This window comes from Adiantum capillus-veneris, chromosome 1, assembly GCF_014529385.1.
Source record: "Adiantum capillus-veneris isolate H3 chromosome 1, ASM1452938v2, whole genome shotgun sequence".
Classification (NCBI taxonomy): Eukaryota; Viridiplantae; Streptophyta; class Polypodiopsida; order Polypodiales; family Pteridaceae; genus Adiantum; species Adiantum capillus-veneris.
Window position 1 is genome coordinate 107,710,586 of NC_140931.1, and position 26,034 is coordinate 107,736,619.

Here is a 26,034-nt window from a genome sequence, read left to right on the forward strand (position 1 = left end):
AGCTACGCCATGTAGCTATGCACTTTCAAAAGTCCGCCAGACAATGGTGGTCTAGCCTACGAGCCAACGGTGAAGCTCCACGAACATGGAAGGCTTTAAGAGCTTCCATTATGAAGCAGTTTTTGGCCACCGATGCCAAAGACAAAGTACTCACCGAATGGCGAAGCTTAAAGCTCTCTCCCAATGAATCCATCCACAAATATGTAGACAAGTTTTGGGACCTACAACTCAAAGCCACTGTCTTCAAAAAGTTGGATTTTGGAGAGCAAAAGCAACAATTTTGTGCGGGCTTAACCGAAGAAATGGCGGAGTATGTCAACTCCCAAAGGCCACGTACCATATCGGCGGTAATACACCATACTATGGTGGCCTCGCGAATCAATTTCCAAACGGGGGGTAAAAGAAATAATAAGCCCCCGGAAAACAAAGGTTCCAATGAGCCTAAGGGGAAGGACAATGTCCAAAAGTCTCCTAAGGGCAATTCCAACAAAGCTAAAGAGAAGGGAGTTTACAAAGGAAAGAATAAACTCTCTCCTGAAGAGCTTGAGCGTTATCGTAAAGATAACCGGTGTTTCAAGTGCGGCGAACAAGGGCATGCGTACCGCGCTTGTCCCCAAAAGAACAACCGCCAAGATCCTCCTAGAGCTTCTTTGGTTGAAATCCAAGAGGAGGAGATTCACCAAACTCACCACAAAGGATCTCCTCTATGCCATGCTTGGGGAAAGGTAAGAGAACATGATGCTTTTATTCTCTTTGACCCTGGTTCTACTCACAATTTCATATCTATGGAGTTAGCCACCAAGCTAGGCATACAATCCTACGAGATGGGAGATATCCTACCCGCAGACAGTGCCTTCAAGGGGCAAGAAGCTTCAGTCACTCCCTTAATCGGGAAATTGAGGCTTCATGTCCAAGGCTATGTGGACAAAGAGGATTTCTTTATCTCTCCTCTCAAGCATGAGGATGTAATCCTAGGGGCACCATGGTTTGACCGTCTGGCTGCCCATGTTAAATTTCCTGAAAGGAGAATCTCCTTTAAGTTCAGGGAAAAGGACATGTATATAGATGCTAGGGAGATGGGTAACACCATCCCCATTGTACATACACCAGCTTTCAACAAGTCAATAAAGAGCTCTATTTCCGTGTACATGATTTTTGTTAAAGATTCTCAAAATGAACCTAATGCTTTAGCAAAAGAAAATAAAAGCAACCAAAAGGAATTAGAGTTATCCAATTTTCTCAAGGGGTTTCAAGATGTCTTTATTGACGACATCCCTTCTGAGCTACCTCCTAAACGAGGTAATGATGACCATGCAATTGAACTTCTCCAGGAAGTTCACCGCCTAACAAACCTCCTTATAGAGTTTCTCAAGCTCAACAAGAGGAGATTATGCGGCAAGTGCATGAGTTAATTGAGAAGGGCATGGTTAGGCCTAGCTCATCTCCATTTTGCTCACCTGTGCTATTAGTGCAAAAGAAAGACGGCACATATCGTATGTGTGTCGACTATAGAGCACTAAATAGGATCACTATCAAGAATAGGTTTCCCGTTCCACGGGTAGAAGACCTATTTGATAAGCTACAAGGATCGACCTACTTCAGTAGGATTGACCTAAAAAGTGGCTATCATCAAATAAGGATAGTTGATCAAGACATTGTAAAGACCGCATTTCGTACTACATTTGGTCTTTACGAATACATTGTCATGCCTTTTGGCCTGACTAATGCACCAGCCACATTTAACCGCTTGATGGAGAAGCTGTTCAGACCTCATCGAACCTTCACTGGAGTGTTCTTTGATGATATTATCATCTACTCTAATTCATTAGAGGAACACAAGCAACACCTCCAGGTAATATTTCAAGTTTTAAGAGAGAATAAACTTTATGCTAATCGAAAGAAAAGTGAATTTTTCTTGCAAGAGATTCAATATTTAGGTCACATTATCTCTCAAGATGGAATCCAAATGGATCCATCCAAGTTAGAGGTAATAAAAGGATGGCCTAAACCAAGGAATCTTCATGAACTAAGAAGCTTTAAAGGTATGTGTGCATACTATAGACGCTTCATAGAAAAGTTCTCACAAATTGCGGGACCATTACATGACCTAACAAAGAAAAATGTTAGGTATACGTGGTCTGCTAAGGAGAACAATGCTTTCAAAAAGCTTAAAGAAAAGCTTATCTCTCAACCTGTGCTTACACTACCGGATCTCTCAAAACCATTTGAGGTCCAATGTGATGCTTGTGGTGATTGCCTTGGGGCTGTTTTGCTCCAAGAAGGGCACGCCATAGGCTATGAGAGTCGAAGGCTCGACCCTGTTGAGCAAGCTCTAGGCATATACGAAAAAGAACTCCTTGCAGTTCTACATGCCTTAGACTCATGGAAGCACTATTTATTGGGGACTCCTTTCATTCTGCGAACGGATCACCAAAGTCTTAAGTACTTCATGACGCAACCAAGCTCTCCGACAAACAAATGAGGTGGGCAAATTTCCTTTCACAATTTCATTTTCATATTGCTCACATTGCTGGCAAGCATAATCAAGTAGCCGATGCACTCTCAAGACGACCGAGAGTGAATGCGGTTTCCATAGCAACTCACAATGATCTATCTTCAATGATAGATGAGTATGCTATTGATCCCGATTTTAGAGATGTGATTTCAGCCCTTGCATTAGGGAAGAAAGAAGAACCATTTACTTTACAAGATGGTTATCTTCTCTATGGCAATAGACTATGCGTTACTAACTCACTACGTGAGAAAGTAATGTATGAATCTCATGCTCCCCCATATGCGGGGCATAGAGGGATTCAGTCTACCCTAAAGGGAATTGAAACATATTTCTATTGGCCTACCATGAAAGTGAACATACATGAGTATGTTTCCAAATGTGTGGTATGTCAAAAGACAAAATTTGATAGAGGGAAGCAACTTGGATTGCTTCAACCCTTGCCAATCCCTAATTCACCGTGGGAGAGCATATCCATGGATTTTATCTTTGGATTGCCTAAGTCTATCCATGGGAATACGGGAATATGGACGATAGTAGACAGGTTCAGTAAACAAGCTCATTTTATACCTGTCAAAAAGACTATCAAAGCCCATCAAATGGCAACCCTCTTCATTTCACAAATTTTCAAGTACCATGGCTTGCCAATGTCCATAGTGTCGGATAGAGATCCTAGAATGACCAGTAATTTCTGGAAGGGTCTCTTTGAGAATTTAGGAACAAGGCTAAACTTCTCTTCGGCCTATCATCCACAAACTGATGGCCAAAGTGAAATAGCTAACCTAACTATTCTCGATCTACTAAAAGCCTATGTAACGGAAGTAGATCAAAGATCCCAATGGGAGAAGTACTTACCCTTAGTAGAGTATGCTTACAATAACACTGTACATACTTCTACAGGAAAAGCACCTTTCGAGGTAATTGAGGGAAGATCAAAAAGTCCCTTGCTACTTAAGGTACATGGGAAGATCTTCGCTGCAGATGAGTATAGCCGAGACCTACAAGAATCTTTCCAAAAGATTAAGGATGCTATCTCTATCTCACAGCAAAGGCAAAAGGCTGCTGCTGACAAGCACAGAAGAGCCCAAGCCTTTAAAGAAAACGATTGGGTCTTGTTAAAGTTTCCCAAGGCTCGATTAAGGCACACGACGGGCAAGAATCCTACGGGCCACCAAAAGTACTATGCTAAACTAGCAAAAAGGTACTATGGTCCCTTCCAGATTCTTAGGCCAATCAATGAGATGGCCTATCAACTTAAGTTGCCCAATCATTGGCTCATACACAATGCTTTTCATGTGAGCCTCTTGAAGCCTTACAAAGGAGAGCCACCTCAAGAACCAACTATTGAAGACCCACCGGAGATCGAGGACCACGAGGAGGTGCTGTAGCCCGTGTCCATTCTCCGACATGAAGACAAGGTATTAAGAGGCGGTAAGACTATCCGACGATATCTTATTAAGTTTAAGAATTATCCTTTTGAAGATGCTAAATGGATGCAAGGCATACAATTAAAGGATAACCTAAACCTTGTCAATGCTTACAATGCTTCCCAAGAGTAAGCAAATGTACAAAATGTTAAAAATGAACAAAAATTTTTGTCTTATAAGACTCTCTTTTTCTTTATTTGTGCACAAAAATGAAGTAGTATGCATGCTTAGATCAAGTTTGCGGAGACGACGTCTCCCGAACACCAAGTAGAGCTTGTCACTCTACTATGGAAGACTGATAGGACTAATGTGCAGACATGCTTGCGGCAGCCTCAGGCTCTCAAGCGCCAAATGGACTAGTCATCCATTATGGAATGATGTCGTAGGGTAACATAGGGATCCTCTACCCGCTAAGAAAAGGACTCATGCATATGCTTTATCTTCTCTACACCATAGTCGAGGACGACTATGATTTCAAGAGAGAGGTAATGTCATAATAATCAATATCTAATTCTCCTAAATGATTTTCTCATATTAAACTGATCATTTAATGTGGGGAAGTGCCAAGGGAGAAAAAGCTAGAATATTGGTTAAGCTAGCAGACCGGCCACAGTAGGGATCCAAAGGAGGGAAAATAGGGATCCAAAGGGGGGGCCATCTGCAAAAGAGCCATGTGAAACAACGGGCTAAAAAGACCCTAAGGTTCAGCCCATTAAGACTTCCAAAATGCTAAGGTTCCAAAATTCAAAGGTTGTGTCCAAAGGTCAACCTTAGGGAAAATTGGATGCTTAGTGTGTGCCCAAAAAGTCTTTCTACATCCCTACATGGGAGGGGGCGAGCCCCAAAGCTAGGGGATGAGAGAGAAAGCCACACACACACACACAGGCTCCCTTTACACAAAGGGAATGAGGGACACATGTCAGCTCCCTAGGCCAGATGCCCACAAGGTATGCCCAATTCCTATTGGAAGACCCTTGAAGTGGACCAATGAGAATTAGGCTAGAGTAAATCTAGTTTAATTAATTTAAAAACATTTAATAAAAGAAACCAATAAGAATTAAGTGTCCTAGAAGACTATTGGGCAGTCTCCCAAGGGGTCCAATGAGCATTCAGGAGCCCCATGGCTTGCCTGATTCCTATTGGCCAGGAGGCAAAGGGGTCCAATGAGAGTTTAGTTTAATTATTTAATTATCTAAAGCTCTCACAAAAGGGGAAAGGGGGACACATGTCAGAAGGCTATCACTTATGCTGCTTAATCCCTATTGGCTTGACCTGGGGAGGTCCAATGAGGCAAAAGCCAGACTAACTTAGCAGCTAGGGCTCGCCCAAGAGAGAGAGGGGGCTGATTTTTGCTTGGCATGGACACTCACACTCTCACACTTGACCATGTGTGAAGGGAAAATACTCTATCTCCTCCCAAGCTTTAATGGAGAGCTCATCACCTACTCCAAGCTTGTGAGATAGAAGCCTACATCAACACTCTCTTGGCATGTGGATGCAAATCCAACCAAGAGCCAAGCTTCAATGCATGCTCATCTTCTCTACCAAGCTAATTACTAAGCTAAGCTATGCTAATATGAGTGATTATGTGAGGAGATGTACTTCTTTCTCGTAAGATACTTCTTTTTCCTCTCAATCTACTCTCATACCCTGCTAGCTCTCACCATCTTCGAAGGTGTGTGAGGTCTTGGGTCTGAGAACGGGGATAATTCAAGTTGTGTTTGATTAAGTGTTTTGCTTGGTGTATGAAGCTTCCATCTTCATTGCACTAGCTAGTCTTGAAGGAACACAAAGAATTGTATTGTACAATGTCTCTCTTGATGGGAGAAACTATAATACAAAGCCTTTTGGAGGGGGGACCGGCTCCATGCAAATCCGGTCCTCAACTGTTGTCAATAGCTTAATTGCTCTCTCTTTTGAAAGTATTGTCGATGCTATCTAACTAGGTGTTATGCTTTTTGTTGCTCTCTCCACCCAAGCACTCTTGTAATTCTCATTAGGAATCTATTCTAATGAAATGCCCACTATGTTCATGCTAATTTCCGCTACAAATAAGATTTTAGGCCATTAAATGTTACAATTATTTTCACATGTCACATTCTTTCCTGCTGGAGCTACATCTAATGAAGAAAACAAATCCTTCCTTGAAGTAATATGTCTTGATGCACCACTATCAAAGTACCAAATCATTTGTGTCTCGTCAACACTGTAAGCAGAAAAATCTGAACATACTACGAAAGCATAAGAATCCTGCACAAAGTTTGCAGACTCTTGTTTAGCTGTAGAAGAATCACCAGAAGCTGAAACAACCAAACTTGACTCTTTCTTCTTTTCTTTAGCAATTCGCTTTTTACACTCACTAATGTAGTGACCCGGTTTCTTGCAGTAGTGACATTTACCTTTCTTCTTGGACTTGTCGGAATCACCTTTAGACTTCTCTAAAGACTGTCCTGCACCAGACTTGGAGTGATGAGCACTCTCTTTACCCTTGTTTTTGTTCTGTACAACAAGAGCATGATCCATACCATCCACCTGTAAAGACTTGTTCTTAAGTGATTGATCCTCCTGCAATAGCAAGGCCACTAACTCTTCAAAATGAAGAGGCTCAGGATTATCTCGCAAAGACAGAGTCAAAGAAGTTTGAAAAGTCAAATAAGATGGTGGTAGTGAATTGAGTGTTTTGGAAACCAAGTCCTTCTCTGGAATCACTTCATCAATGCTAAGCAATTGCTCTTTAAGATCCCCGATTTTTGTAAGATGCTCGACGATATCGTCACCTTCGTCCATCTATATTTTGTCAAGTTGTTTCTTCAAAAACTCTATTCTGGCAGCGTTTCTTCCTCCAAACATAGCTTGTAGAGTGTTCCAAGCATCCTCAGAAGTTCTGCAAGATCTGATATGTGGTGTGATTGTCATCTTTATGGTTAAGGCAATCTCAGCCATAGCTTGTGCATCTTTAGTATCCCATCTCTTTTGCTCTGGAGTGACTTGTGAGGGTCCTGCACCAACAGCTGCACCACGACCAGGCGTGGCAGGTGCAATGCTACCTGGACGAACTTCATCTCCAGATACATAATCCCACAAACCTTTACCAACCAAAACATTTTTGGCCATAAAAGACCAAAGAGAATAGTTGGTGCCATCCAATTTGTCTTCGGATGTAAACGCACCAAAAATCTCTTTCTTCGTAGATTGAGCCATACTGTGGATGCACACAAGAGAGAAAAAGAACCTCCAAGAGATTCACAAATCTCCTCTCCAATGCAAGTAGAACTCTACACAAAATCTCAGCACAAAGCTAAGACAAGCTGCTTTCCAAAAGAACTATTTACCTGAAGAAAATCTGTCAAAAAGCACACCCTCTTGATCTAAACGCCTCCGAAAAGTAACTTCTGCTACGCTGCTCAGAACAAAATTCTGAGGGCTCGAACGGCTTCAAAAGGGGGGTAAAACCGTAGGTCACGTGTGGTCACCTGAACAGAATACTCCCAGAACGTCGAGGATGCTCCCACGAGCAAATTTTCCGAAAACTGCCTGAAAACTGCAATTGCGCGTGCGGACGCGAAAACGCAAGTAGAGGCTCTGGAAATCACCTTGCTCTAATACCAATTGTTGAAGATGGTGAAACAGGAAACATAAGGAAGACAACAACTCAGAGTAGGAAGAAGATGGAGAAGGAGAAGACACAGAGCTTGAGTACGAGATCTCTGTAGTCTATTTTTCTGTAATAGAATAATAGAGTATATACAAACTCAGAGCTCCAAATCTTATATGAGACCCTAAGAGATATGGTGTCCTTTCACACCAGATGTCCAGGGGGAAAAACCCAGTGGGAGAAAAGTGTCCCTGGTGAAGTGCGTATACACACTAACACTACTACATGTCTACAAAAGCAACCGCACTCCACCTTCATTTTGATGCTGAAGAGAAAGAGTTACATTTAGTACAGATGAGAAAAACTGTAAGCATAAGAAGACCACAAAATCAAAAGCTGAAACATGAGAAGTCTCCAAAAGCATAACCATAACGTCTACTCCCAACCATAGGCACAATGACACGAAGATTTTCTAACCACAACTAAAAGATGACTTGAGAACCACAAGTATAACGCTATGGAAATTTTCAAGCAAGAAATGTACCATGATTTGAAAATCCACTACAAGAGGTACTTAATAGTAGCGACGCTCATACTATGACGCTCAAAAGTGAAAAACCACGGCCTCGCTATGTTACTTATAGCAAAGCGATGCTCATAGCGACGCCGTCAGGGCTAAAAAAAAGAATCGAGAACATTCGAAAACTTAGATCTCAGATCTGAGTTTTCGGCGCGCGATCAAGCAAGAAATGTAACGCGCGCTCTCCCTCTCTCTCTCTATCTTCTCCACACACACACACACACACACACTCACACACACACACGAGGAGAGGAAGGAGAGCTTGCTATGCTCCTTCACTCTCCTCACTCTCATGTTCCCTTCCCCTCTTTCCTTCTCCCTCTCTCTCATATACACACACACACATTGTGTTTTTGAGAGAGAGAGAGAGAGAGAGAGAGAGAGAGATAGAGAGCACAAGCATAAACAAAAAACGCACACACACATGTATAAACAAATAATGCACACACACATTGAAAGAGGAAAAGCGAGCGAGAGAGAGAGCATGCATAAACCAAAAACGCACACACACATGCATGAACAAAGAATGCACACACACATTGAGAGAGGAAAAGAGAGAGAGAGAGAGAGAGAAAGAGAAAGATATAAAACAAAGAGAGAGAGAGAGAGAGAGAAGAAGAAGAAGAAGAAGAAGATGAGAGTCTTAACATTGTAGGAAACTATCCCAAGAGACCTTAAAGATCTAGTCGACAGGAGTTGAACTCAAGACCTGTTATTCATGAGGGAAATGGCATAACCAATCTATGACTTATACTACAACCAACAAAGATTATGAGTGGCCGTTCAAACATCTAGAAAGTAACTAGTCGTACATTGCAAACTTACCTTGGTCGCGCAACCCCGAGAGTACTCCCACTCTTCCTTAGTCACTTCTTCACCGCACTGTTGTGCGCTTTTCAATTAGTTGTGCAACCATCTTAAGCTCATGAATGTTGGTAGGCTCTCCAGACCCGTCGGATAGTGCATCGGTGGTCATCTTCCCCGTCTCCACTCGATTCGTGCCCTTTGTCGCTCTTGCTTTGCATCCTCATATTGTGAAATCCACTTCTGCATGACTGGATTGTGAAGCATGCAAAAGTGGTTGATTTTAGCCTCTAGATCTTCCGTCATCTTCTTCTCAACACCGAGATTGCACATGACAATCACAGATATGCGCTCATCATCTATGGTTCGCCATAGCATGTCCCGGGCTTTATCAAATCCGTCTAGCCACTCTTATATGTACACTAGGGACTCTCATACTAGCCAACCTTCTGCCATGCTACCCTCCGGACGTGCCTTTTGACGCACATATCCCTTGAGCGTTTTCATGAAATGTTCTAAAAAGAACATCCATCTAGAATGTACTGTGCCAGCTATTTCCACCTCATCAACTATGTGAACAAGAAGATGCACCTGAATGGTTAGCATGGTAGTAGGAAAATGTTTCTCAAACATGCACACAACCTCCGCAGCGTTTATTTTGGCGAATGGTATGGAGTCTACGCTGATCTCCTTTTGTGAGATCCATTGCACCAACTTCGCAAGTTTGTAGATTGTGTTACGGATGTCAAGAGACAAACATCCCTCAATGGCAACCGGTAAAATAAACTGCAAAACACGTGCAGCAATGAAATTAAAGTCCACACACGAATTTGTTACACAATTCCCACTATGATATATTCCACTATGAACATACCTGACACATTTTATGCCAGTCGTGTGACTTCAAACCAGTAAGCTTTCCTTCTTTAGTAAAACACGTTCGGAGCGAGTGCATTACGCCAGTGGGGGTCCGCAAAGATCGAATGGTCTCTTTTATCTTGGGATCCTGTGAAAATCCATGGTGAATTAGGGAGTTTTATCGATCCATCGAACGTTGTTTGCGGCAAATATTGCTCCATACGATCCACATTTTTAGGTCAACTCTGGATCCCAAAGTATCTTTTTTGCCGGTCAGAGGGTCCCATAGTAGATTACCCACATTCTTGAATATGTGCATTGGATCAAGCAAGTGATTGATCATGAATTGGGGCCAAAATGGTAACTCGTACCATAGAGAAAGTCTCTTCATCCCTGGGGGCAATCCGTCATCACACATCTCCTTCTACTCTAAGCATGCTTGTGCAGACATCCTCGGTGGCTCTCTTCCCAAAAATCCATCGTGTAACACATGATTCTCTAGAATATACACTTGATGACCTGCGTAGATTTGCTTCTTCAATGAGGGCGCCGTATTTGCATTCAGTCTAGGTCCACATGTGACACATGCTTTGTATCCGCTTGTTTGAAGCCCTGCATGTATACACATGATAATAGATCATCTTGAGAAAAACCAAGATTTACAGTGTCTGAGTGACGAGAGTAAATAGATCGCTTGAGCATTTTGTTAGTCCGGGATAGTCACACATGGTCCACATTAGAATGCCTCTGATCAAAGCATTCCGTTGACCTGTATGTCGGCTCATATCCACCACTTCTATGCCAATCCACAATTGTTGTAGCTCTTCCAATAGTGGACAAAGATACACATCCATATTATTCACTTTATATCTCCCTGGCACAATCAATCCTAGCCATAGGTGCCCCTTCTTCGTAGTCAACCACGGGGTCCAATGTTGTAGTTGACGATGACAATGGGACATACATTGTAAGATGTTGATCTTTGACCAAATGGATTTACGCCGTCCATAGCCAGGCCTAAGCACAAATTTTGAGTTCCCTGGCAAAATCCGACCATGTTCCATCTATATGTTTCCAGGCTGCACAATCTGCAGGAATCCGTAGCACACTATCCGAAGATTTATTCTCCTCATGCCATGATGCTAGGGCGGCCATGGACTTACATTCGAAGAAATGCTTGATGTGAGGAAGCAGAGGAAAATGTCGCAAAACCTTTTGTTGACTTTTTGTTCCGTGGAGATCTACTCGATATCTCTCGGAATCACATTTCAGACACTTCTCCATGTCTATGTATTCCCCTCTGAAAAGAATGCATTCATTAGGACAAGCGTGGATCGAATTGTAATCCATCCCCAAGTTTTGCAAAATCTTTCTTGGTTCTTCTTGGAAATCTGGCATCACATTATCAGCTGGTAGTATGTGCTCTTTGAGCAATCTACACAACATAAAAATACAGTACAATTGTGTAAAAATCTATCAGATCATTATACATTTAGAGTTTTAATCAAAGTAAAATAATTGTAATAGATCACCTGAAAAGCGTTGTGACGCTAGTTTCACTCCATCTAAACTTTGCATGCATGTTGAGAAGAACCAGGAGCGCTTTCAATCTAAACACACGTGCTCCATTATACAATGGCGTATCGCTTCACTTTTCATATCATCATAGATAAGCCTTTCTGAATCCATGACCGTCTCGATCATTTCATCAATCTCGGGCTCAAACATTGCCTCATTGGGAATGTGTTCTGTATGATCATCCCCAGAGATATCAAAAACTACATCTTGTGGCCTCACAGATGCTGCTTGACCAAAGCGCCATCGAACACGTCTATTGGGTTGCAAGATTGCTGCCTGTTGGCCAGCGTCAGAGTCCAATGAGTTATAATTAGCAACAACTCGCTCTATAATAGATGGATGGAACTCTCCAAATTCGCAAACGTGTTGCAAAGAAACGCATCTTGTCCGTCACATAGCATGCTTGCAATGATTACAAGGACATAAGATCCTTGTTGAGAGATAGGTGTTTCGGTTGGACGGCCCCACATCCTCGTCACTACTCCCCCAAACCTTAGAACCTGGACAAAAAATTTAATCTTCTATTGGCATTCTTCGTCTTTTCTCTCTCTCTCTCTCTCTCTCTCTCTTCGTTCACACTGTAAACTACCTCACATTCTCTAGTCATGTCCAATCCTCGCACACCTCGGTCTAGAGGTGCACGGAGATCAGAACCACCGGGTTATAATCTTGTCTTTATTGGTCCATGCCTATATTTGTGGGTACAAGAAATCTACACACCCACGTCTACATGATACTGCATCTAGTGGACAAAACCCCTTTGCCTCTTCTCTAGCTGTATCATTTCACAGCATCTTAACATCTTTTCACAGTAGATCTTTGTTTGTAGCATGCAGGTACGCCATTCTTGCAATGTAGCTAATGTCTTCTCAAGGCACTTAATTCTTCCTCTAGATTTGACGAGATGTGGTGTGTGTGTGTGTGTGTGTGTCTGACACTTGGAATCGTTATCTTGCATCACTAATTTCTGTGTAGGCTCAATTTGCTCTTCCATTAGCTGATCATGACGGCTTATTGTATGGTAGCAGTAGTCGAACATGCAGGTGGAATTGCTGGTCCGCATGGACTGTCGAGGCTGTGAGCGCAAGAAATTTTCTCGCTATTTCTGACAAGCATCAGCAGCTCTCTGAGTTGCGCCTACACGAAAATCTAAATCTAACCTTATCTTAAACGATAAAAAGAACAAAATGGTATAACCTTTCTATCATCCAAGTGTGGTAGATTGGTTATGCCATTTCCCTCTTCAATAACAGGTAAATAACGTAAATAAACCTAAAAATGTAATCTAATATAACGTAAATCTAAATCTAACGTAAATAAACCTAAATCTAATGTAATATAACGTAAATCTAAATCTAACGTAAATAAACCTAAATCTAATCAAATGTAAATCTAACTAAAAATAAACCTAAATCTAATCTAATTTAACTTAAATAAACCTAAATCTAGTTTAACGTAAGTCTACATCTAACCTAATCTTTAACATCTTTTGGGATAGTTTCCTACGACGTTAAACTCTCTTCTTCTTGTGTGTGTGTGTGTGTGGGTGTGGGTGTGTGTGTGCCAATAAAAAAAGAAAAATGGTATAACCTTTCTATCACCCAAGTGTGGTAGATTGGTTATGCCATTTCCCTCTTGAATAACAGGTCTTGAGTTCAACTCCTCGTCGGCGGCTAGATCTTTAGGTCTCTTTAAATAGTTTCCTACGACATTAAATTAAACTCTCTTCTTCTCAGGGGTGTGTGTGTGGGTGTGTGTGCACGCCAATAAAAAAAAGGAGAAAAATGGTATAACTTTTCTATCACCAAAGTGTGATACACAACAGGATGGTGTAAAGGTCGACATTCTAGGGTGGAACGGATCAACAAAAAGCGTTTTACTCAAGATTGTGGAATCATGGCAAAATTTGAACAGTCTAGTCGATGACGGTCCTCTGATGCAGATCCTGTGGTGGTGGAACTCACTTACTTCGGAATGCTACAAGAGATTTTGAGGATCGATTATAGAGGATTTTTTGTCGACTTGTTCGACGTGAAATGGTTCAAGATAATCATGGAGGGTCGCAACGCTACTGTGCGTAGAGGAGAGTCTGGTTTTATTGAGGTGGATTCAACTAAGAAATGGACTGACCTAAGAGACACTTTCGTACTACCCGAGCATTGTGAACAAGTAAGTATGTAAATAGTTAACATCCCATTTTAGAATTTATGTGCTTGGAATCTCTCATGTAAGTTATGTGGCAGGTGATATTTCATCCTACAAAGTCTGCATCAAACTGGTGTTACGTCATAGAGGTAGCCCCTCGTAGTGAACGGGCGTATGAAGTCTACCATGTGCCAATCACAGTGGCATCAATGGAGGAGATCGGAGAAGATGCTCAGTGAGAAGCCGTGGAGGTGGTGCCAGACGAACATCAAGCTGCTACTCTCTATGGGGTGCATGCAGAGGATCTACAAAATGAAACAGAGGACATCTGTTTAAACGGAGAGCTCTATATAGATATAGGAAGTTATGTTGATCTATGCGAGGATGAGAGAGAGAGATCTCTTAAAGCCATAAATATTGTATTTGAACAATTTTGCTCCGTTTTGTAAAAACTCTGGCTCTCTCTCTCTCTCTCTCTCTCTTTCGATTGAAAATTCTGAGTTAAAACCTGCCTCTTCCATCACTCAAGTTGAATAGAAGAAGAACGCTTTCTGTTGTGCTAGCCTTTGAACATTTCAAAACTACAAGCACCTTCAAGTTCTTGTACGATTCTCCGTTTTGAACAATTTTGCTCCGTTTTGTAAAAACTATGGCTCTCTAAGTACCTTCCATGTTGTATAACGCTCTTTTGATTTTGCGCTCACATCTTGGGCAATCCATGGCCACATGCACCTCCACCACCTGGTTTTTCGACTACAAGATTTGATTGTGTGCGCTCTCTCTTTCTCTCTCTTTTTTGATTGAAAATTTTGAGTTATGCACTTGCCTCTTCCATCACTCAAGTTGAATAGAAGAAGAACACTTTCTGTTGTTGCTAGCCTTTGAACATTCCAAAGCTACAAGCACCTTCAAGTTCTTCTACGATTCTCAATTTTGAATAATTTTGGTCCGTTTTGTAAAAACTCTGGCTCTCTAAGTATTTGTGTCATTGCGTCATTGTATTTAATGGTCTTTGCGTCCACTCCAGGTACGTATGCTCTAGGTATGTTCTCACAAGCAGAGACGACGAGCACCTCCTCTCTCTCTCTCTCTCTCTCTCTATCTCTATCTACTTGTCCATGTTTTCTACTCCATTCATTCAATATTAAGTTTAAATGATCGTGTGTTTAATGCAGGTATGGATGATGAGGAGTTTCTTTCTTCTTTGTCATCCCAGCAAAGACAGTGATACGTGGAGCGTCATCGCTCTGGTGCACCGTCGTGAGTTCCTACTCCATTGGCATCTCCCTCTGTTTCGGAGCATTCAGCACGCTCCAAAGCTTCGTTGTCGACGAGACGATCTTCACACTCGTCTAGGCGCCGGCGCTCTAGTGGTGGCGGTGGCGGTTGTTGTGGGGATGCCGCCACTGATGCTTCGACACCGCCTCGTGTTCGACGAGGCTCTTTTCCCTTCCCTTCTTTGCCCATCCCGACACCATTCACGGCATCTCCATCGACACCAAGTTTTGCGTGGCTGACTGCCATTCCTCGCAACTACACACCACTAGCTACTCCTCCAGGAGTCACTCCAGTGGACACTCCTCGCTTCGGGGTTCAGACTCCAAAGGAGACACCTGACGTTCGTACCCCCGTTGGAACTCCGCTAGAGACCCCTACCGAGACACCTAGGTTCACGCGTCAGTGGCGAGAGGGCTTGTCTTACACCGTCGACTTCAGCGGCGGCATTATCTTGGATGATAAATGCAAGAAGGTGATTTCGTGCATGCGCGGTCTTTGCTCTCAGGTGTTTAGACACTACATACTAAACACGTGAAGTGAAGTTCCGAATGATTTAAAAGACAGAGTCATCAGCATGCTTCATGCCGAGTTTTCTGTTCCAACACAGGAAGACCGCTTCAATGAAGACGTGATGAAGGTTCGAATGCGCGAATACTGCAAGCACAAGCGTTCCAAAGTGCAAAAATCAATCAAGTATGGGTGGAACAGACCCGATTGGCCGGCCAAAGAAGATTGGAAGAATGCGAAGAAAGCAGCGCGCGAGAATCCTGATAAGTGGAAGCAATAAAAGGAGGCAGCCAAAGCGCGAGTAGAGGCAGGGAGCTCGCACCACTTGGGGAGCGACAGGTGGGCATCATTTGAGGCGGATTTCGTAAGTGTTTTTGCATTGTTCTCTATGTTTGATAGTTTAGGGTTTATGGGTTTCTAAATTCTAAAATAATGGATTCTTTGTATGTTTTGACAGTGGTCGTTTACAAGACGTGATCCCACAACGTACGAGCATGAGTACGCAGGCAGGAAGGGCTTAAATGCCCTTATAGACATCATGAGTTCTCGCGACGGCATGGTTAGTATTAGGGTTTATTGTTTTCTATTTGTTGTAATGTTTTATAAACGTCGCTATATGTTTATACTTACAAAAAGCTATCTTTTTTTTTTTGTAGAATCCGACAGATACACCACTTGGACGCGATGAGACGTCTGATTAGACGACGTCCGTTTAGCCATAACTAGATAGCATTAGTTTCTTCTTGTCAAAGCTTATGTATCATGAGACGACTTTTATACGTCTTTTTGAAAACCATGTATATTTTTTAAATAATGACAATGGTTTGTAACTATTACATTTGCAAAGTTTAACAATCAAGTGATTTTGCCTATGTGTACAATTGTCATTGATTTACTTTCATCAATTCACGCTTTTCAATTTTGTATCTTTATTTTACAAACAATACGTACTATGGATGATGGAGTTAATGGTTATATTGTCTTGTGGGTGACTATTTTGGGTCTATATTTACCTTTGCACTTTTTTTTCAGAAGTGAATCAATTAATGAAACATTCAATATGGTTCAATGCCCTGCCACCAAAAAGTTTTCCTCTCGGGCGTCACTATGAACGTCGCTATATAAGGCTCTACAGCGTTGCTATAAGAATCGCTATAGATGGCTCTGCATCGTCGCTATAGGCATCGCTATATATGAAGTTTATAGCGACTGGCAGCAACGCTTATAGCGACGTCCCTGTATCGACGCTCATAGCAACGCCGGGGGCTATAAAAACCGGGGCATCACAAGAGCACACAACCTCTTGTAGTGATCATAACCAGAATGACAAGAAGATTCTAAAACCATAAATGTAACATGATTCAAAAACCACCCTTTTCCTTTTCAATCTGTAAAATTTTCTCCCAATTCCATTTTTTGGTACCCTAGTGAAAATGTAAGAAAAAAAGAAGTTTATTAACCCCTTCCGTTGCACTCACGTGATAGTCACATAATCATTAAGTGACCCCCCCAAGCCATGCATCCATTCTTTCCCTACCCCTTAAGTGAAGCACCAGTTAGAATGAGTAGTTTGGCATAGTAAAAAAGACACCCCTTACCAATTGACAACACAAGTTAAAGTTTTTTAAAAACATTTAATTTGAAACGTAAATGAGAAGAATTTACAAGTTAAATGCATATATTTCATTAGTTCTTTGAAACAAGGATGTTACATCATTTACTTGAAGAGCCCATAATTTTCTTGGCCATTTTTTGACGTCTCTCTTGCGCATGAGACAAATCCTTGACCAAGAGTCAATTGAGCCAACAGAAGCGTATATCCCTATCTCGGCAAGCACTTTGCCACAAAAGCCAGTGTCAAATGCATTGCATACTAGGATCTTTGCACTAGGAAGATTTGATGAGAATTTTGGGAAATGGTTCTCAAGTACAACACTTTTCTCAAGGCTTTCAAAGACAACGTCATGAAATTACGTTGGGGAGTAAACTCATTGTGTACAACGAAAACATCACCATGGGGAATTTTTCCTATGTAATAAACAAGGGAGGAATGTGGTCCGAAGGACATCCGCTTGCTGCCTACCCGTGTTATAAACTCATCAAGCTCAAAGACATCCTACAATAAACCAATGAAGGGTAAGGAAAAGACAGCTAAGGTGAAAACAAACAACTTTGAAAGTAAGATAGAAATTATCTCTTGCTCCTTGTCCTTCTCCTCTCTTTTTCCCTTGGCATCTAAGTCGATGCACGACTTCACAACATCCACAAACTTTGGCTCATGAGAGGTGGAGTTTTTCACTGGAATTGGCGTCCTAGCTTACAGTCACAACCTTGACTTGCATGGACTAGAAATCTTTCTCTACCACATGCAGCTACTCTACTGCTAGGACCTCCACACACACAAGTGCAATAGTGTCAGTGACAAACACCGAGTGGTAGGAGCTTGCTTTCAAGGGTATCTGACATAGAGTCTAGGAGGAACTAGGTAGTGGTGCATAGTAGACTCAGGCACTCATCCATGCATACGCCAAATTATTTCTCCAAGTATGCCAAAAAGAGAAACTCTTCCCCATCCACCAGTAGTAGCGATAAGTGGTTGATCTCTACTTTTGGGATTGCCCCATCTATCAATGGAGCATCCTGTAGAGTGACACTAGTGGTAGCCAAAATGATATGTTTTTCAACCACTTCCTCAAGCCTCGTAGGGTACTCAACCTGAAGCTCGTGGCCTTTGGCAAAAGGGTTAATGGGGAGACCCTGCTTCTCCTTGTCATCTTTGGAGATGGAGCAAACCTACACGTGTGGCAGTTGCACCTCCTCCAAATCAAGTTCCTCACTAACCATTAGGGAAAATTTGGACTCTCACAGGGGCCCTATAAGGATGTTTGACTTTGTCTCTCTTATCCAAAGTGGACAACCCGATGAAGTCTATAAACGCTTTGTCAAAACTATATCAACCAACATATCATTGGAAAGATCTTGGAAAGTAGGTTCTAAATCCCCAAACTCTGACAAATTTGGAGTTGATTTGTAGAAGTGATGGTCTCCCCCATTGAAAGTGAAATATGGAAAGAGTTTCTATTTATAAGATGGAGTTGTGCCATCAGAAAATGAAATCTTCTAAAATATAAGAAATCTAATGGTATTCTATACATCAATGGATAGATTTCAATGAGTACATTCTAAATCCAAAGGGTCCGACAAGTGTTGATTTCATTTGTAAAGATTTTACCATGCGCCGTTTTGGACAAGAGAGAGAGAGAGAGTCAAAGTCCTTATAGGGCCCATTTGAGAGTTCAAATTTTCCCCAATGAAGGAAGATGAAAGTAGCTAAGCAAGATAGCTACTCCACCCCGAACTTGCACTTCTTCAGTGCTTGCACCCTTAGGGCGTGCTCGTCCAAGAAATGGCATGCATCAATGGCAATTCCTTGGAACCGTCTCAACTCCTTCTTAGAGAATGGGTGATCTCCTTTATGGATGTAGCAAAAGAGATGGCAAGGCACCTAGATCCCTGCATCTGGGGGTATAGTCACGGTATATTTAATGATTTGATCCTCCATGAATGCTGAAATCTCTCGCAAATGCGTCCATGTAGAGGGAAAATATCGCATCAAGGTCAGGGAGACGAGTGAAGAAGGTGCAAAGATCCTTGAGGAAGATCCCTTGCAATTGGTGTCCTTGAGGAAGAGGGGGAAGCGTGAGAAAGGGGTGGATGTGGGTGTAGATGCAAAGGATGTGGAGGTATCATATCTAGATTGTTGTGTCGACAGAAAGTGGAAGAACTCAAGGGTTGCAAAAGTAAAAAGTTAGAATGAGTTATCGACCCCCCTTTTATGATGATGGCCTTTTTTCTAAAAAGACACTTTTTCCAAAAAAGGACTTTTGTCTCATTGTGACGCGTTGAATATTGAGACAAGTTGTACACAAGATCGTGTACACAAGACCGCTATTGTAGAATGAAAAACCGTTATTCAAAGTCCAAAATTTGCAAAAGCTAAGCAAATTCATTGCAGAGGGGATTGTTTAAAAAAATGTAAGAGCTACAAAGCTATAATAGCATAGTTCCATCCATGCTCCAATCATTTTGGACCTTCAGTTTGTCTTCCATTCTCTTTGCAATCTGCAGACACTAACTCAAGCCCACATACCTTAAAGATTTAGTAGAATATTTCAGTGAGTTTTGTGCTAGATTATGGTGGATAAGTTAGTGTGCCATTCATGGCATAAGCATCATTAGAATGGATTTAACTTAGGTTATGATATTGGACACAGAGTACAACAGTTTATAGTTGCAAATGATAATTTTTATTGAGCATAATGTGCCCCTATATAGGCATATACAAGGAAGCAGCCTTTTGACACATGAACCGTATATGTGGTTGCATATACATAAACAAAAGTGGTTATGCTTTATACATGGATTGTAAGAGGTTCTTCACATGGGTTATTGACACATCACTTTTCTAGGTGGAAGAGGATTTTCACATAAGAGATGCAACAAAATCAGGCATCCCAACGTTTTGGATGTCTATTACCATCTTTTTCTTGAAAGATGCTACCGACCATAAATCAAGTTGTGGTCACTCCATACTTAATAAGGAAGATAATTTGATGGGTTCAAGATTCCTATAACCTTGTGTAGAAGTAGGTACAATATAGGAGTAAGAATAGAAGAAAAATATTCATTGAACCAATTTGGTTGGCCAAAGGTGTGCAAAAATTGTTGCTCCCCTAGAGGGTTCATACTTTTCCTAATTGTGTGTGTCGGAATGGAGCCTAAATTGCTTGCTACAATATTGTAACTTACTTTGGCCTGCGGCAAATGAGGATTGAATGATTAATGAATCAAAAGTTTTGTGCCATTGTTTGAATTGTGTAATCTTTTTCAAGTTGAGTCTTTAATAAAATTCATGCGCTAGCTTTAAATTATTTCAAGTTCAAATTTAAAACCGTTTCTAAATATTTTTTGAAAACTTTCAAATATTTCAAGGAATTTTCATTTTATGTCGATAATATGTGCTTCTTGCCATGTATAGATGGAAAATGTATCTCAGTACGATGACAGATAACTTGAACACGATGACATGCCACTTGAGCATAATGAATACCACTTCAGCATTATCCAAATGCAAATGAAGATCCCTATCTCAACCATGAACTAGCACCAAAAATTGACATGATGAGTCAAACCATGATGGAGAGTTGTTGAGCTACAAGGAATGCAATTGCTTTTTACCAAATCATTTTACGTGGCACACACTTTTGAGAGCCACTAGCATCACAAAGGGATCCCCTCCTTTAAAGATATCTGACCTACAACACAAGATATTGGTGCAACACATGCACGCTAGATTCTTACAAGTGTACATAAAAAACCCAAACAACAACTAGATATCAATTTACTTTGTGTAGCAATGCTACTATTATTATGTTTTGGACTGCAAAGTAGATTTGAATGATCAACCTAGAACAGGAGAAGTTGGCAAGGGACACCTAGCCTAACGAGCTCATGCTCAAGAGAAAATTGAAGGAGATCCTCCATGCAAGAAGGGCTTCACCTATCTCCCCAAGGAGACATCAAACCTTGAGCAATTGGCTACTGAAGGTATAGAACTAGCTAGCCAAGGAGAGACTCACAATCATTGCATGCTCATTGTGAGACACTAGAAGTTGAGAATGTTGGATCGAAGCTATAGACACTAGCAAGATATGAGGTAAAGTTTGGTCCCTTGGAAGAGGATATGTTGGAAGCAAGGGCAAGTGAGTCCATGAAAACATATGAGTTTTGCCTATCATAAATCATGGGAGATTACACCCAAGATCTAAGCTAGATCTTCTCATGCAAAGCCCATCTTTAGGCAGCTACCCTTTTTGTAAAATCTCGCACTTTTGTTATAACCAAATTAATAAAATTACTTGATTTTAGAGAGAGAGAGAGAGAGAGATGTCTGATAGCCAAGGGCTTTACTTGATTAAAGATATGTTGTATTTATCACCCACAAATAGCTATGGAATCATTACAAATATGGTCATGGTCGTTGAATCATCATATACAAAATTGTTAGGCATGAGAAAAAATGGAGTGCTTCTACATCATCTAGAGAGTCAATCACAAGCACCATATCATCCGCTTCCTCCACCTCTAAATAGTTTGGGTCCATATCTTCTTGATCCCACACAATTTCATCATTATAGTGGGTTTCACATGCAATTGCTTCGTGGGTCCAAAAACATCAAAAGATTTGCTTTGTAGCTCGTGTAGCTATCCCTATTGGTTTGTTGACCAATGTTACTTATAGCTTTCACTAGAGGTGGCTAATGGTAAGACTTAAATAGCCATGCGCTATAGCTCCACTTTCTCCACTCCTTCCACCAAACAGTTGTACTCAATGTCTTGATTGCATCTATGTGTCATGGATCCCCAAACATCCCTTCTCTATTGGTGTAAGCTATCTTTTGCGTGTAAGATACCTTGCCATTTGTATAACTATATAATTGTGTACACACTTTATTAAATAAATTGATCAACTCATTGTTAGTAGATTGATTGTGCATTTAAAACTTTGGATCCCACACAAAGCCTGCCCCATGTAAATAGGTGCATATTTAATCCCAACATTTCTCAGCAAAAGAGACCATCATATTTTTCACTCGTGATGCAAAGGACATGCTCTCCTTCAACTTGCAAACAACCTCATGCATGTACCAAAAGACCCGTTCAAATATGAATGCATCTTTATCAACCAAGTGTACTAGATGCATGAAAGGCTCTATAACAATGACAAAAACTTTCATATTTCTCCAGAATACTCAACAGTCACAAGTTGAACGCAGTTGGTGGCTATTGGCTCATAGCAAGGATACCTGCCAATCCAAATATGCCATCTTCTATCTGTGATTGTTTCACAAAGCCGTTTTAAAGTGAGAATAATTAAAAAGCAAGCTCTCGATGAACTTGAGCTCACTAACGATACTTTTTCAAAGTCCTTGAGAAGAAAGTTCAAAGTGTGGGCAGTACATTGAACCCATGTAAGCTCAGGATGCTTTTTTAGATTGCATGCCCCTGCACCTTTGTAGTTAGATGCATTGTCTGCACGATAATTATAATGCAACCAAAGGAAAGGAAACATTATACGGTGGAGAGGAGTTCATCCATTTGGGCGCGCAACGTCAATATGATGGAATTGTTGTTGATAGCACGTTTTTCTTTGATTAGGCTTTGTAAATTGTGTGCCAACCACACCTAGAGCTAAAGTGTCATCTATTAATTTTGTTTTGGAGTAGGAAATATATTAGCTTTGCATGAACCACCTAGCATTTGGTTAAAATTTCCAGACATTACAACAAGAAGCATGACTTGCAGCAAAAATATAAATATAAAGTTGACCACAATTGTGTGGTTTGCAAATATTGTTTTTAGCACAAGAATATACACCGGGAAGCTATAGAGGAATGAATGGTATCATGATATTGAAATAAGCTAGAGCTTGTGGGAATTGAAGAGGAGGGCTAATATGAGTAACGTCAAAGCCATTAATATTAAGCTTCTAGCTAGAGAAAGAAGAGCTGGTGCTGGTAGAGGGCCACGGTAGCAGTGGAGTTGAGGAAGGTGATAATGCCATAGCCACGAGCACCACGGAAGTCGCCGGTGCCACCGACAATGGCGATCTCGTTAGTGCCCGCATTGATAAGGCCTTGGAGGCTGAGGGTACCATTGAGGGAGCCGTCAGCGTAAGAGAGGACCTCCACTTCCACGCCATGGAAGTCGGCGGTGGAGCTGGCCTGGACAGTGTAGCCGCGCATGGAGCCTAGAAGGAGGGAGGAGGAGTCGACGCTCTCGGTGACGTTGAAGGCAAAGAGTTGCGTTTGGCCGAAGGTACCAGTGGAGCCGGAGGAGTCGATAGGAGTAATGAGGGTGCCTAGGTCAGGCAGCCCGAAGCCCACGTGCACGTAGTATTCCAGTGACGTTGTCATGATGCTCCAGTCGGGTACTCTCGGGCATTTGCACCATCATCATCATCGTTATCATGACTGTTGTGCTTATTAGAGCGCCTCCCTTCCATGACGCCATATCCGCACACAGATGAGCACCTTAATAATATTGCTATTGTTAGCTTCGCCTACAGTGAGTAGAAATATGTACAGCTGTGTGTGTTTGTGTGTGTGTGTGCGCGCGCACGGGGAGAGAGAGCGGGAACAAGATGAATCGAAGAGAAGGGAAGATTTGACGTCGTTGGTGGTGTTCGCCACTCTTTAGAGGGCCCCCACACTAGAGGGGGTCAGTTGTAATAGAGAAAACCTCAATTACCCTTTGGAGTCACCAAGGTACTTGACTTACCTCTCCCTCTAAAAAGTGGACACAACCACACCTTGGATTGTTTTCACAATAAAAAAATTTGAGAGGGAGAAAGTGTATGTGTGTGTAGAGTTTTTCACTCAAACAAAAGGAAGGAAAGACAAGGACGTTCAAAATGATGCAAGCCAAATCTTCTTGAAAAGATTTAAAATTGGAAAGAAAAGACAAGGCTTTAAAGTTGAAGAATAAAAAATTAGTTTGAGGGAAATGAAAGCTACACATGGGAAAGAGAGTCAACCACATGGAGTTGGAAAAACAAGAAGAAGCTCACATTTTACTATGCATTTTTAGAGACTCCCAAAAAGATTCATAAATTCTTAAAGAAGTGGGATGAGCCAACTACACCTCTTTGAGGTGCACTTGCTCTACCCACCCCCTTCCAAAATAACAATTACCTCACTCTTTACGTGTGACCACCACATGCTGTGGTTAGAATCCTTGATCTAACAAATTACCCCCTCCTGTGTGGGAGGTATCTTATATCCTTTATCCATCCGCGACTTCTTCGCCTGTTTTGACTTGGACCTGGCAACAACCATCACAATGCACACGTGCTTTTGGTGTTAACGACTTTCCTTTCGCCCACCTTCTGACCTTCTAGACTTGTATTAAGAGTAGCACATTAAAATGCTCCACATATTTATACCCTCTCCCTTCAAAACATAACAATCGACACCCTTCAACCTTAGCTACAATATGCTAGCTATGTGATTTCAAAGCGAGCAAATCAAACTAGCACAAGAGCCGAAAGGAATTCAATATTAGTACTAGGGAGGTGTCACCTACGTGTACCTAATTTTTTACCCCTATATATGGGACCCTCTATAAAATGTAGATTTTCTACCTTATAAAAACCTCCCACTGTACACTTACGTGACACCATCTGGTAAACCTTGGTGACTACCTTGGGATAAGAGCACCTCATGCACAAGGCCTTGTCATCATAGACATTTACAGTACAACAAGACCACCCCTGTCGCTCTTGCTCACAAGATAGAATCCCTTCCTCAAAGGCGCCTCACCCTCTGCTTGCTCACGGACCAGGGTCTGTTCTCAAATGGGAGAGTTCTCGTCATCTTCCTCAAACTCTGGCTACCCACGCATCTCCTCTCTTCTCATATTGGACCCCTACAATTTTTGTCCCTCCTCTTAATTTTTTCTCTAGATTTGTTTTATCTTTGTGTTGGTAGTCTGAGTGCTTGTTGCCACTTGGTGATGCATGTTTTACCACTTTTGCAGATGATGCAAATTGTAAGGTTTGGACATATCCTTTAAAGAAAAATTAAAGGATGATGCCTTAGAGAGATGGATGTCATTCGCACAACATTGGTGAGACATGATGGTTAAGTGCATACGAACTGATAATTTGATGGAGAGTATATCTCCAATGACTTCAACCTTTTTTGTGATACACATGGCATAAGGAGAGAGCTTACTCCTCCTTATACACTTGATAGGTAATGAGGAGAAACTGCACAAGAATCCTACCTAAGATGTTGAGGCAAGGAAGATTATTCTTCAAGATGTCATGCCACCTCCTTCCGATCAAACATAAGAGGCTATCCATGCACCACATGGTGAAGAAAGAATACATAACAATGCTCCTAGTAGCACTGGCTATGAAAAATGATAGTGGTAGAATCCTAAGGTATTCATTTATGGCTATTGTGTGGTAGGAAGTACATGTACAGTAGGGGATTTTGCTAAGGCAAGAAATATAGAGCACATAGGGGTAAAAAAGGTAGTTTTGGTGCATGTAAGTGATGTCTCCTTAGTACCATTAGTGAATCCCCCACCGAGGATAGAGCATCAAGTGGTGTTGAGATGCCAATGGGATAGCTAGTTCCTCATGTAGAGCTGGTTGCATTGATTGTAATGGACATTGATAAACATTAATTTATTACATTGGATAGGTGGTTTATGGACTATGTGAAGGGATAGCAAGTTTATATATTGGGAATTTGAGCTCGTTATGAGCAATGGTCATTTTATGTTGTTCGCTTAGAGTGTTTGTAATCATTTTGAGCATTGAGAAATCTATAAATAAATAGGTGAAAGAGACAAATGCTCACTTTTGCATGGGGGAAGATTGCACCCAGTGCTATGTATTTTTCTCATCTCCTCTCTTCACCTTTCACCTCTTTGTGCCTATGCAGCACCTTCACTTTAGGAGGTGCGCACCCACGTTCTCTTCTGCTCTCTTTTGTTATATTTCTCTCTTAGATTGTGTACCACTCTTGGTTGTGTGCATGTGTGATTCATCGGGTATGTTGATCTACTGATTTGCTATTTTGTTGATTTGTTAGGCACGTTTCACCTCCATTTGTATTAGTGGATCAAAGCATGGGCTACGTTCTTCGGTCTTCATCAATCATGTCTATGGCCATTATGA

General features: G+C 41.5%; 1 protein-coding gene across 1 annotated transcript; it reads right to left on the minus strand.

Annotated features, from left to right (window-relative positions):
- Positions 1–22,837: 22,837 nt before the first annotated feature.
- On the minus strand, positions 22,838–23,260 carry LOC147465328 (uncharacterized). The gene has a single exon (XM_086511553.1). The coding sequence runs from the start codon at positions 23,258–23,260 to the stop codon at positions 22,838–22,840; it is 423 nt and encodes a 140-aa protein (XP_086367679.1).
- Between the last annotated feature and the right edge of the window lie 2,774 nt (positions 23,261–26,034).

Excerpts from the sequence above, each read along its gene's own strand:
- LOC147465328 (XM_086511553.1), bottom strand. The coding sequence starts at position 23,260 with ATGACAACGTCACTGGAATACTACGTGCACGTGGGCTTCGGGCTGCCT.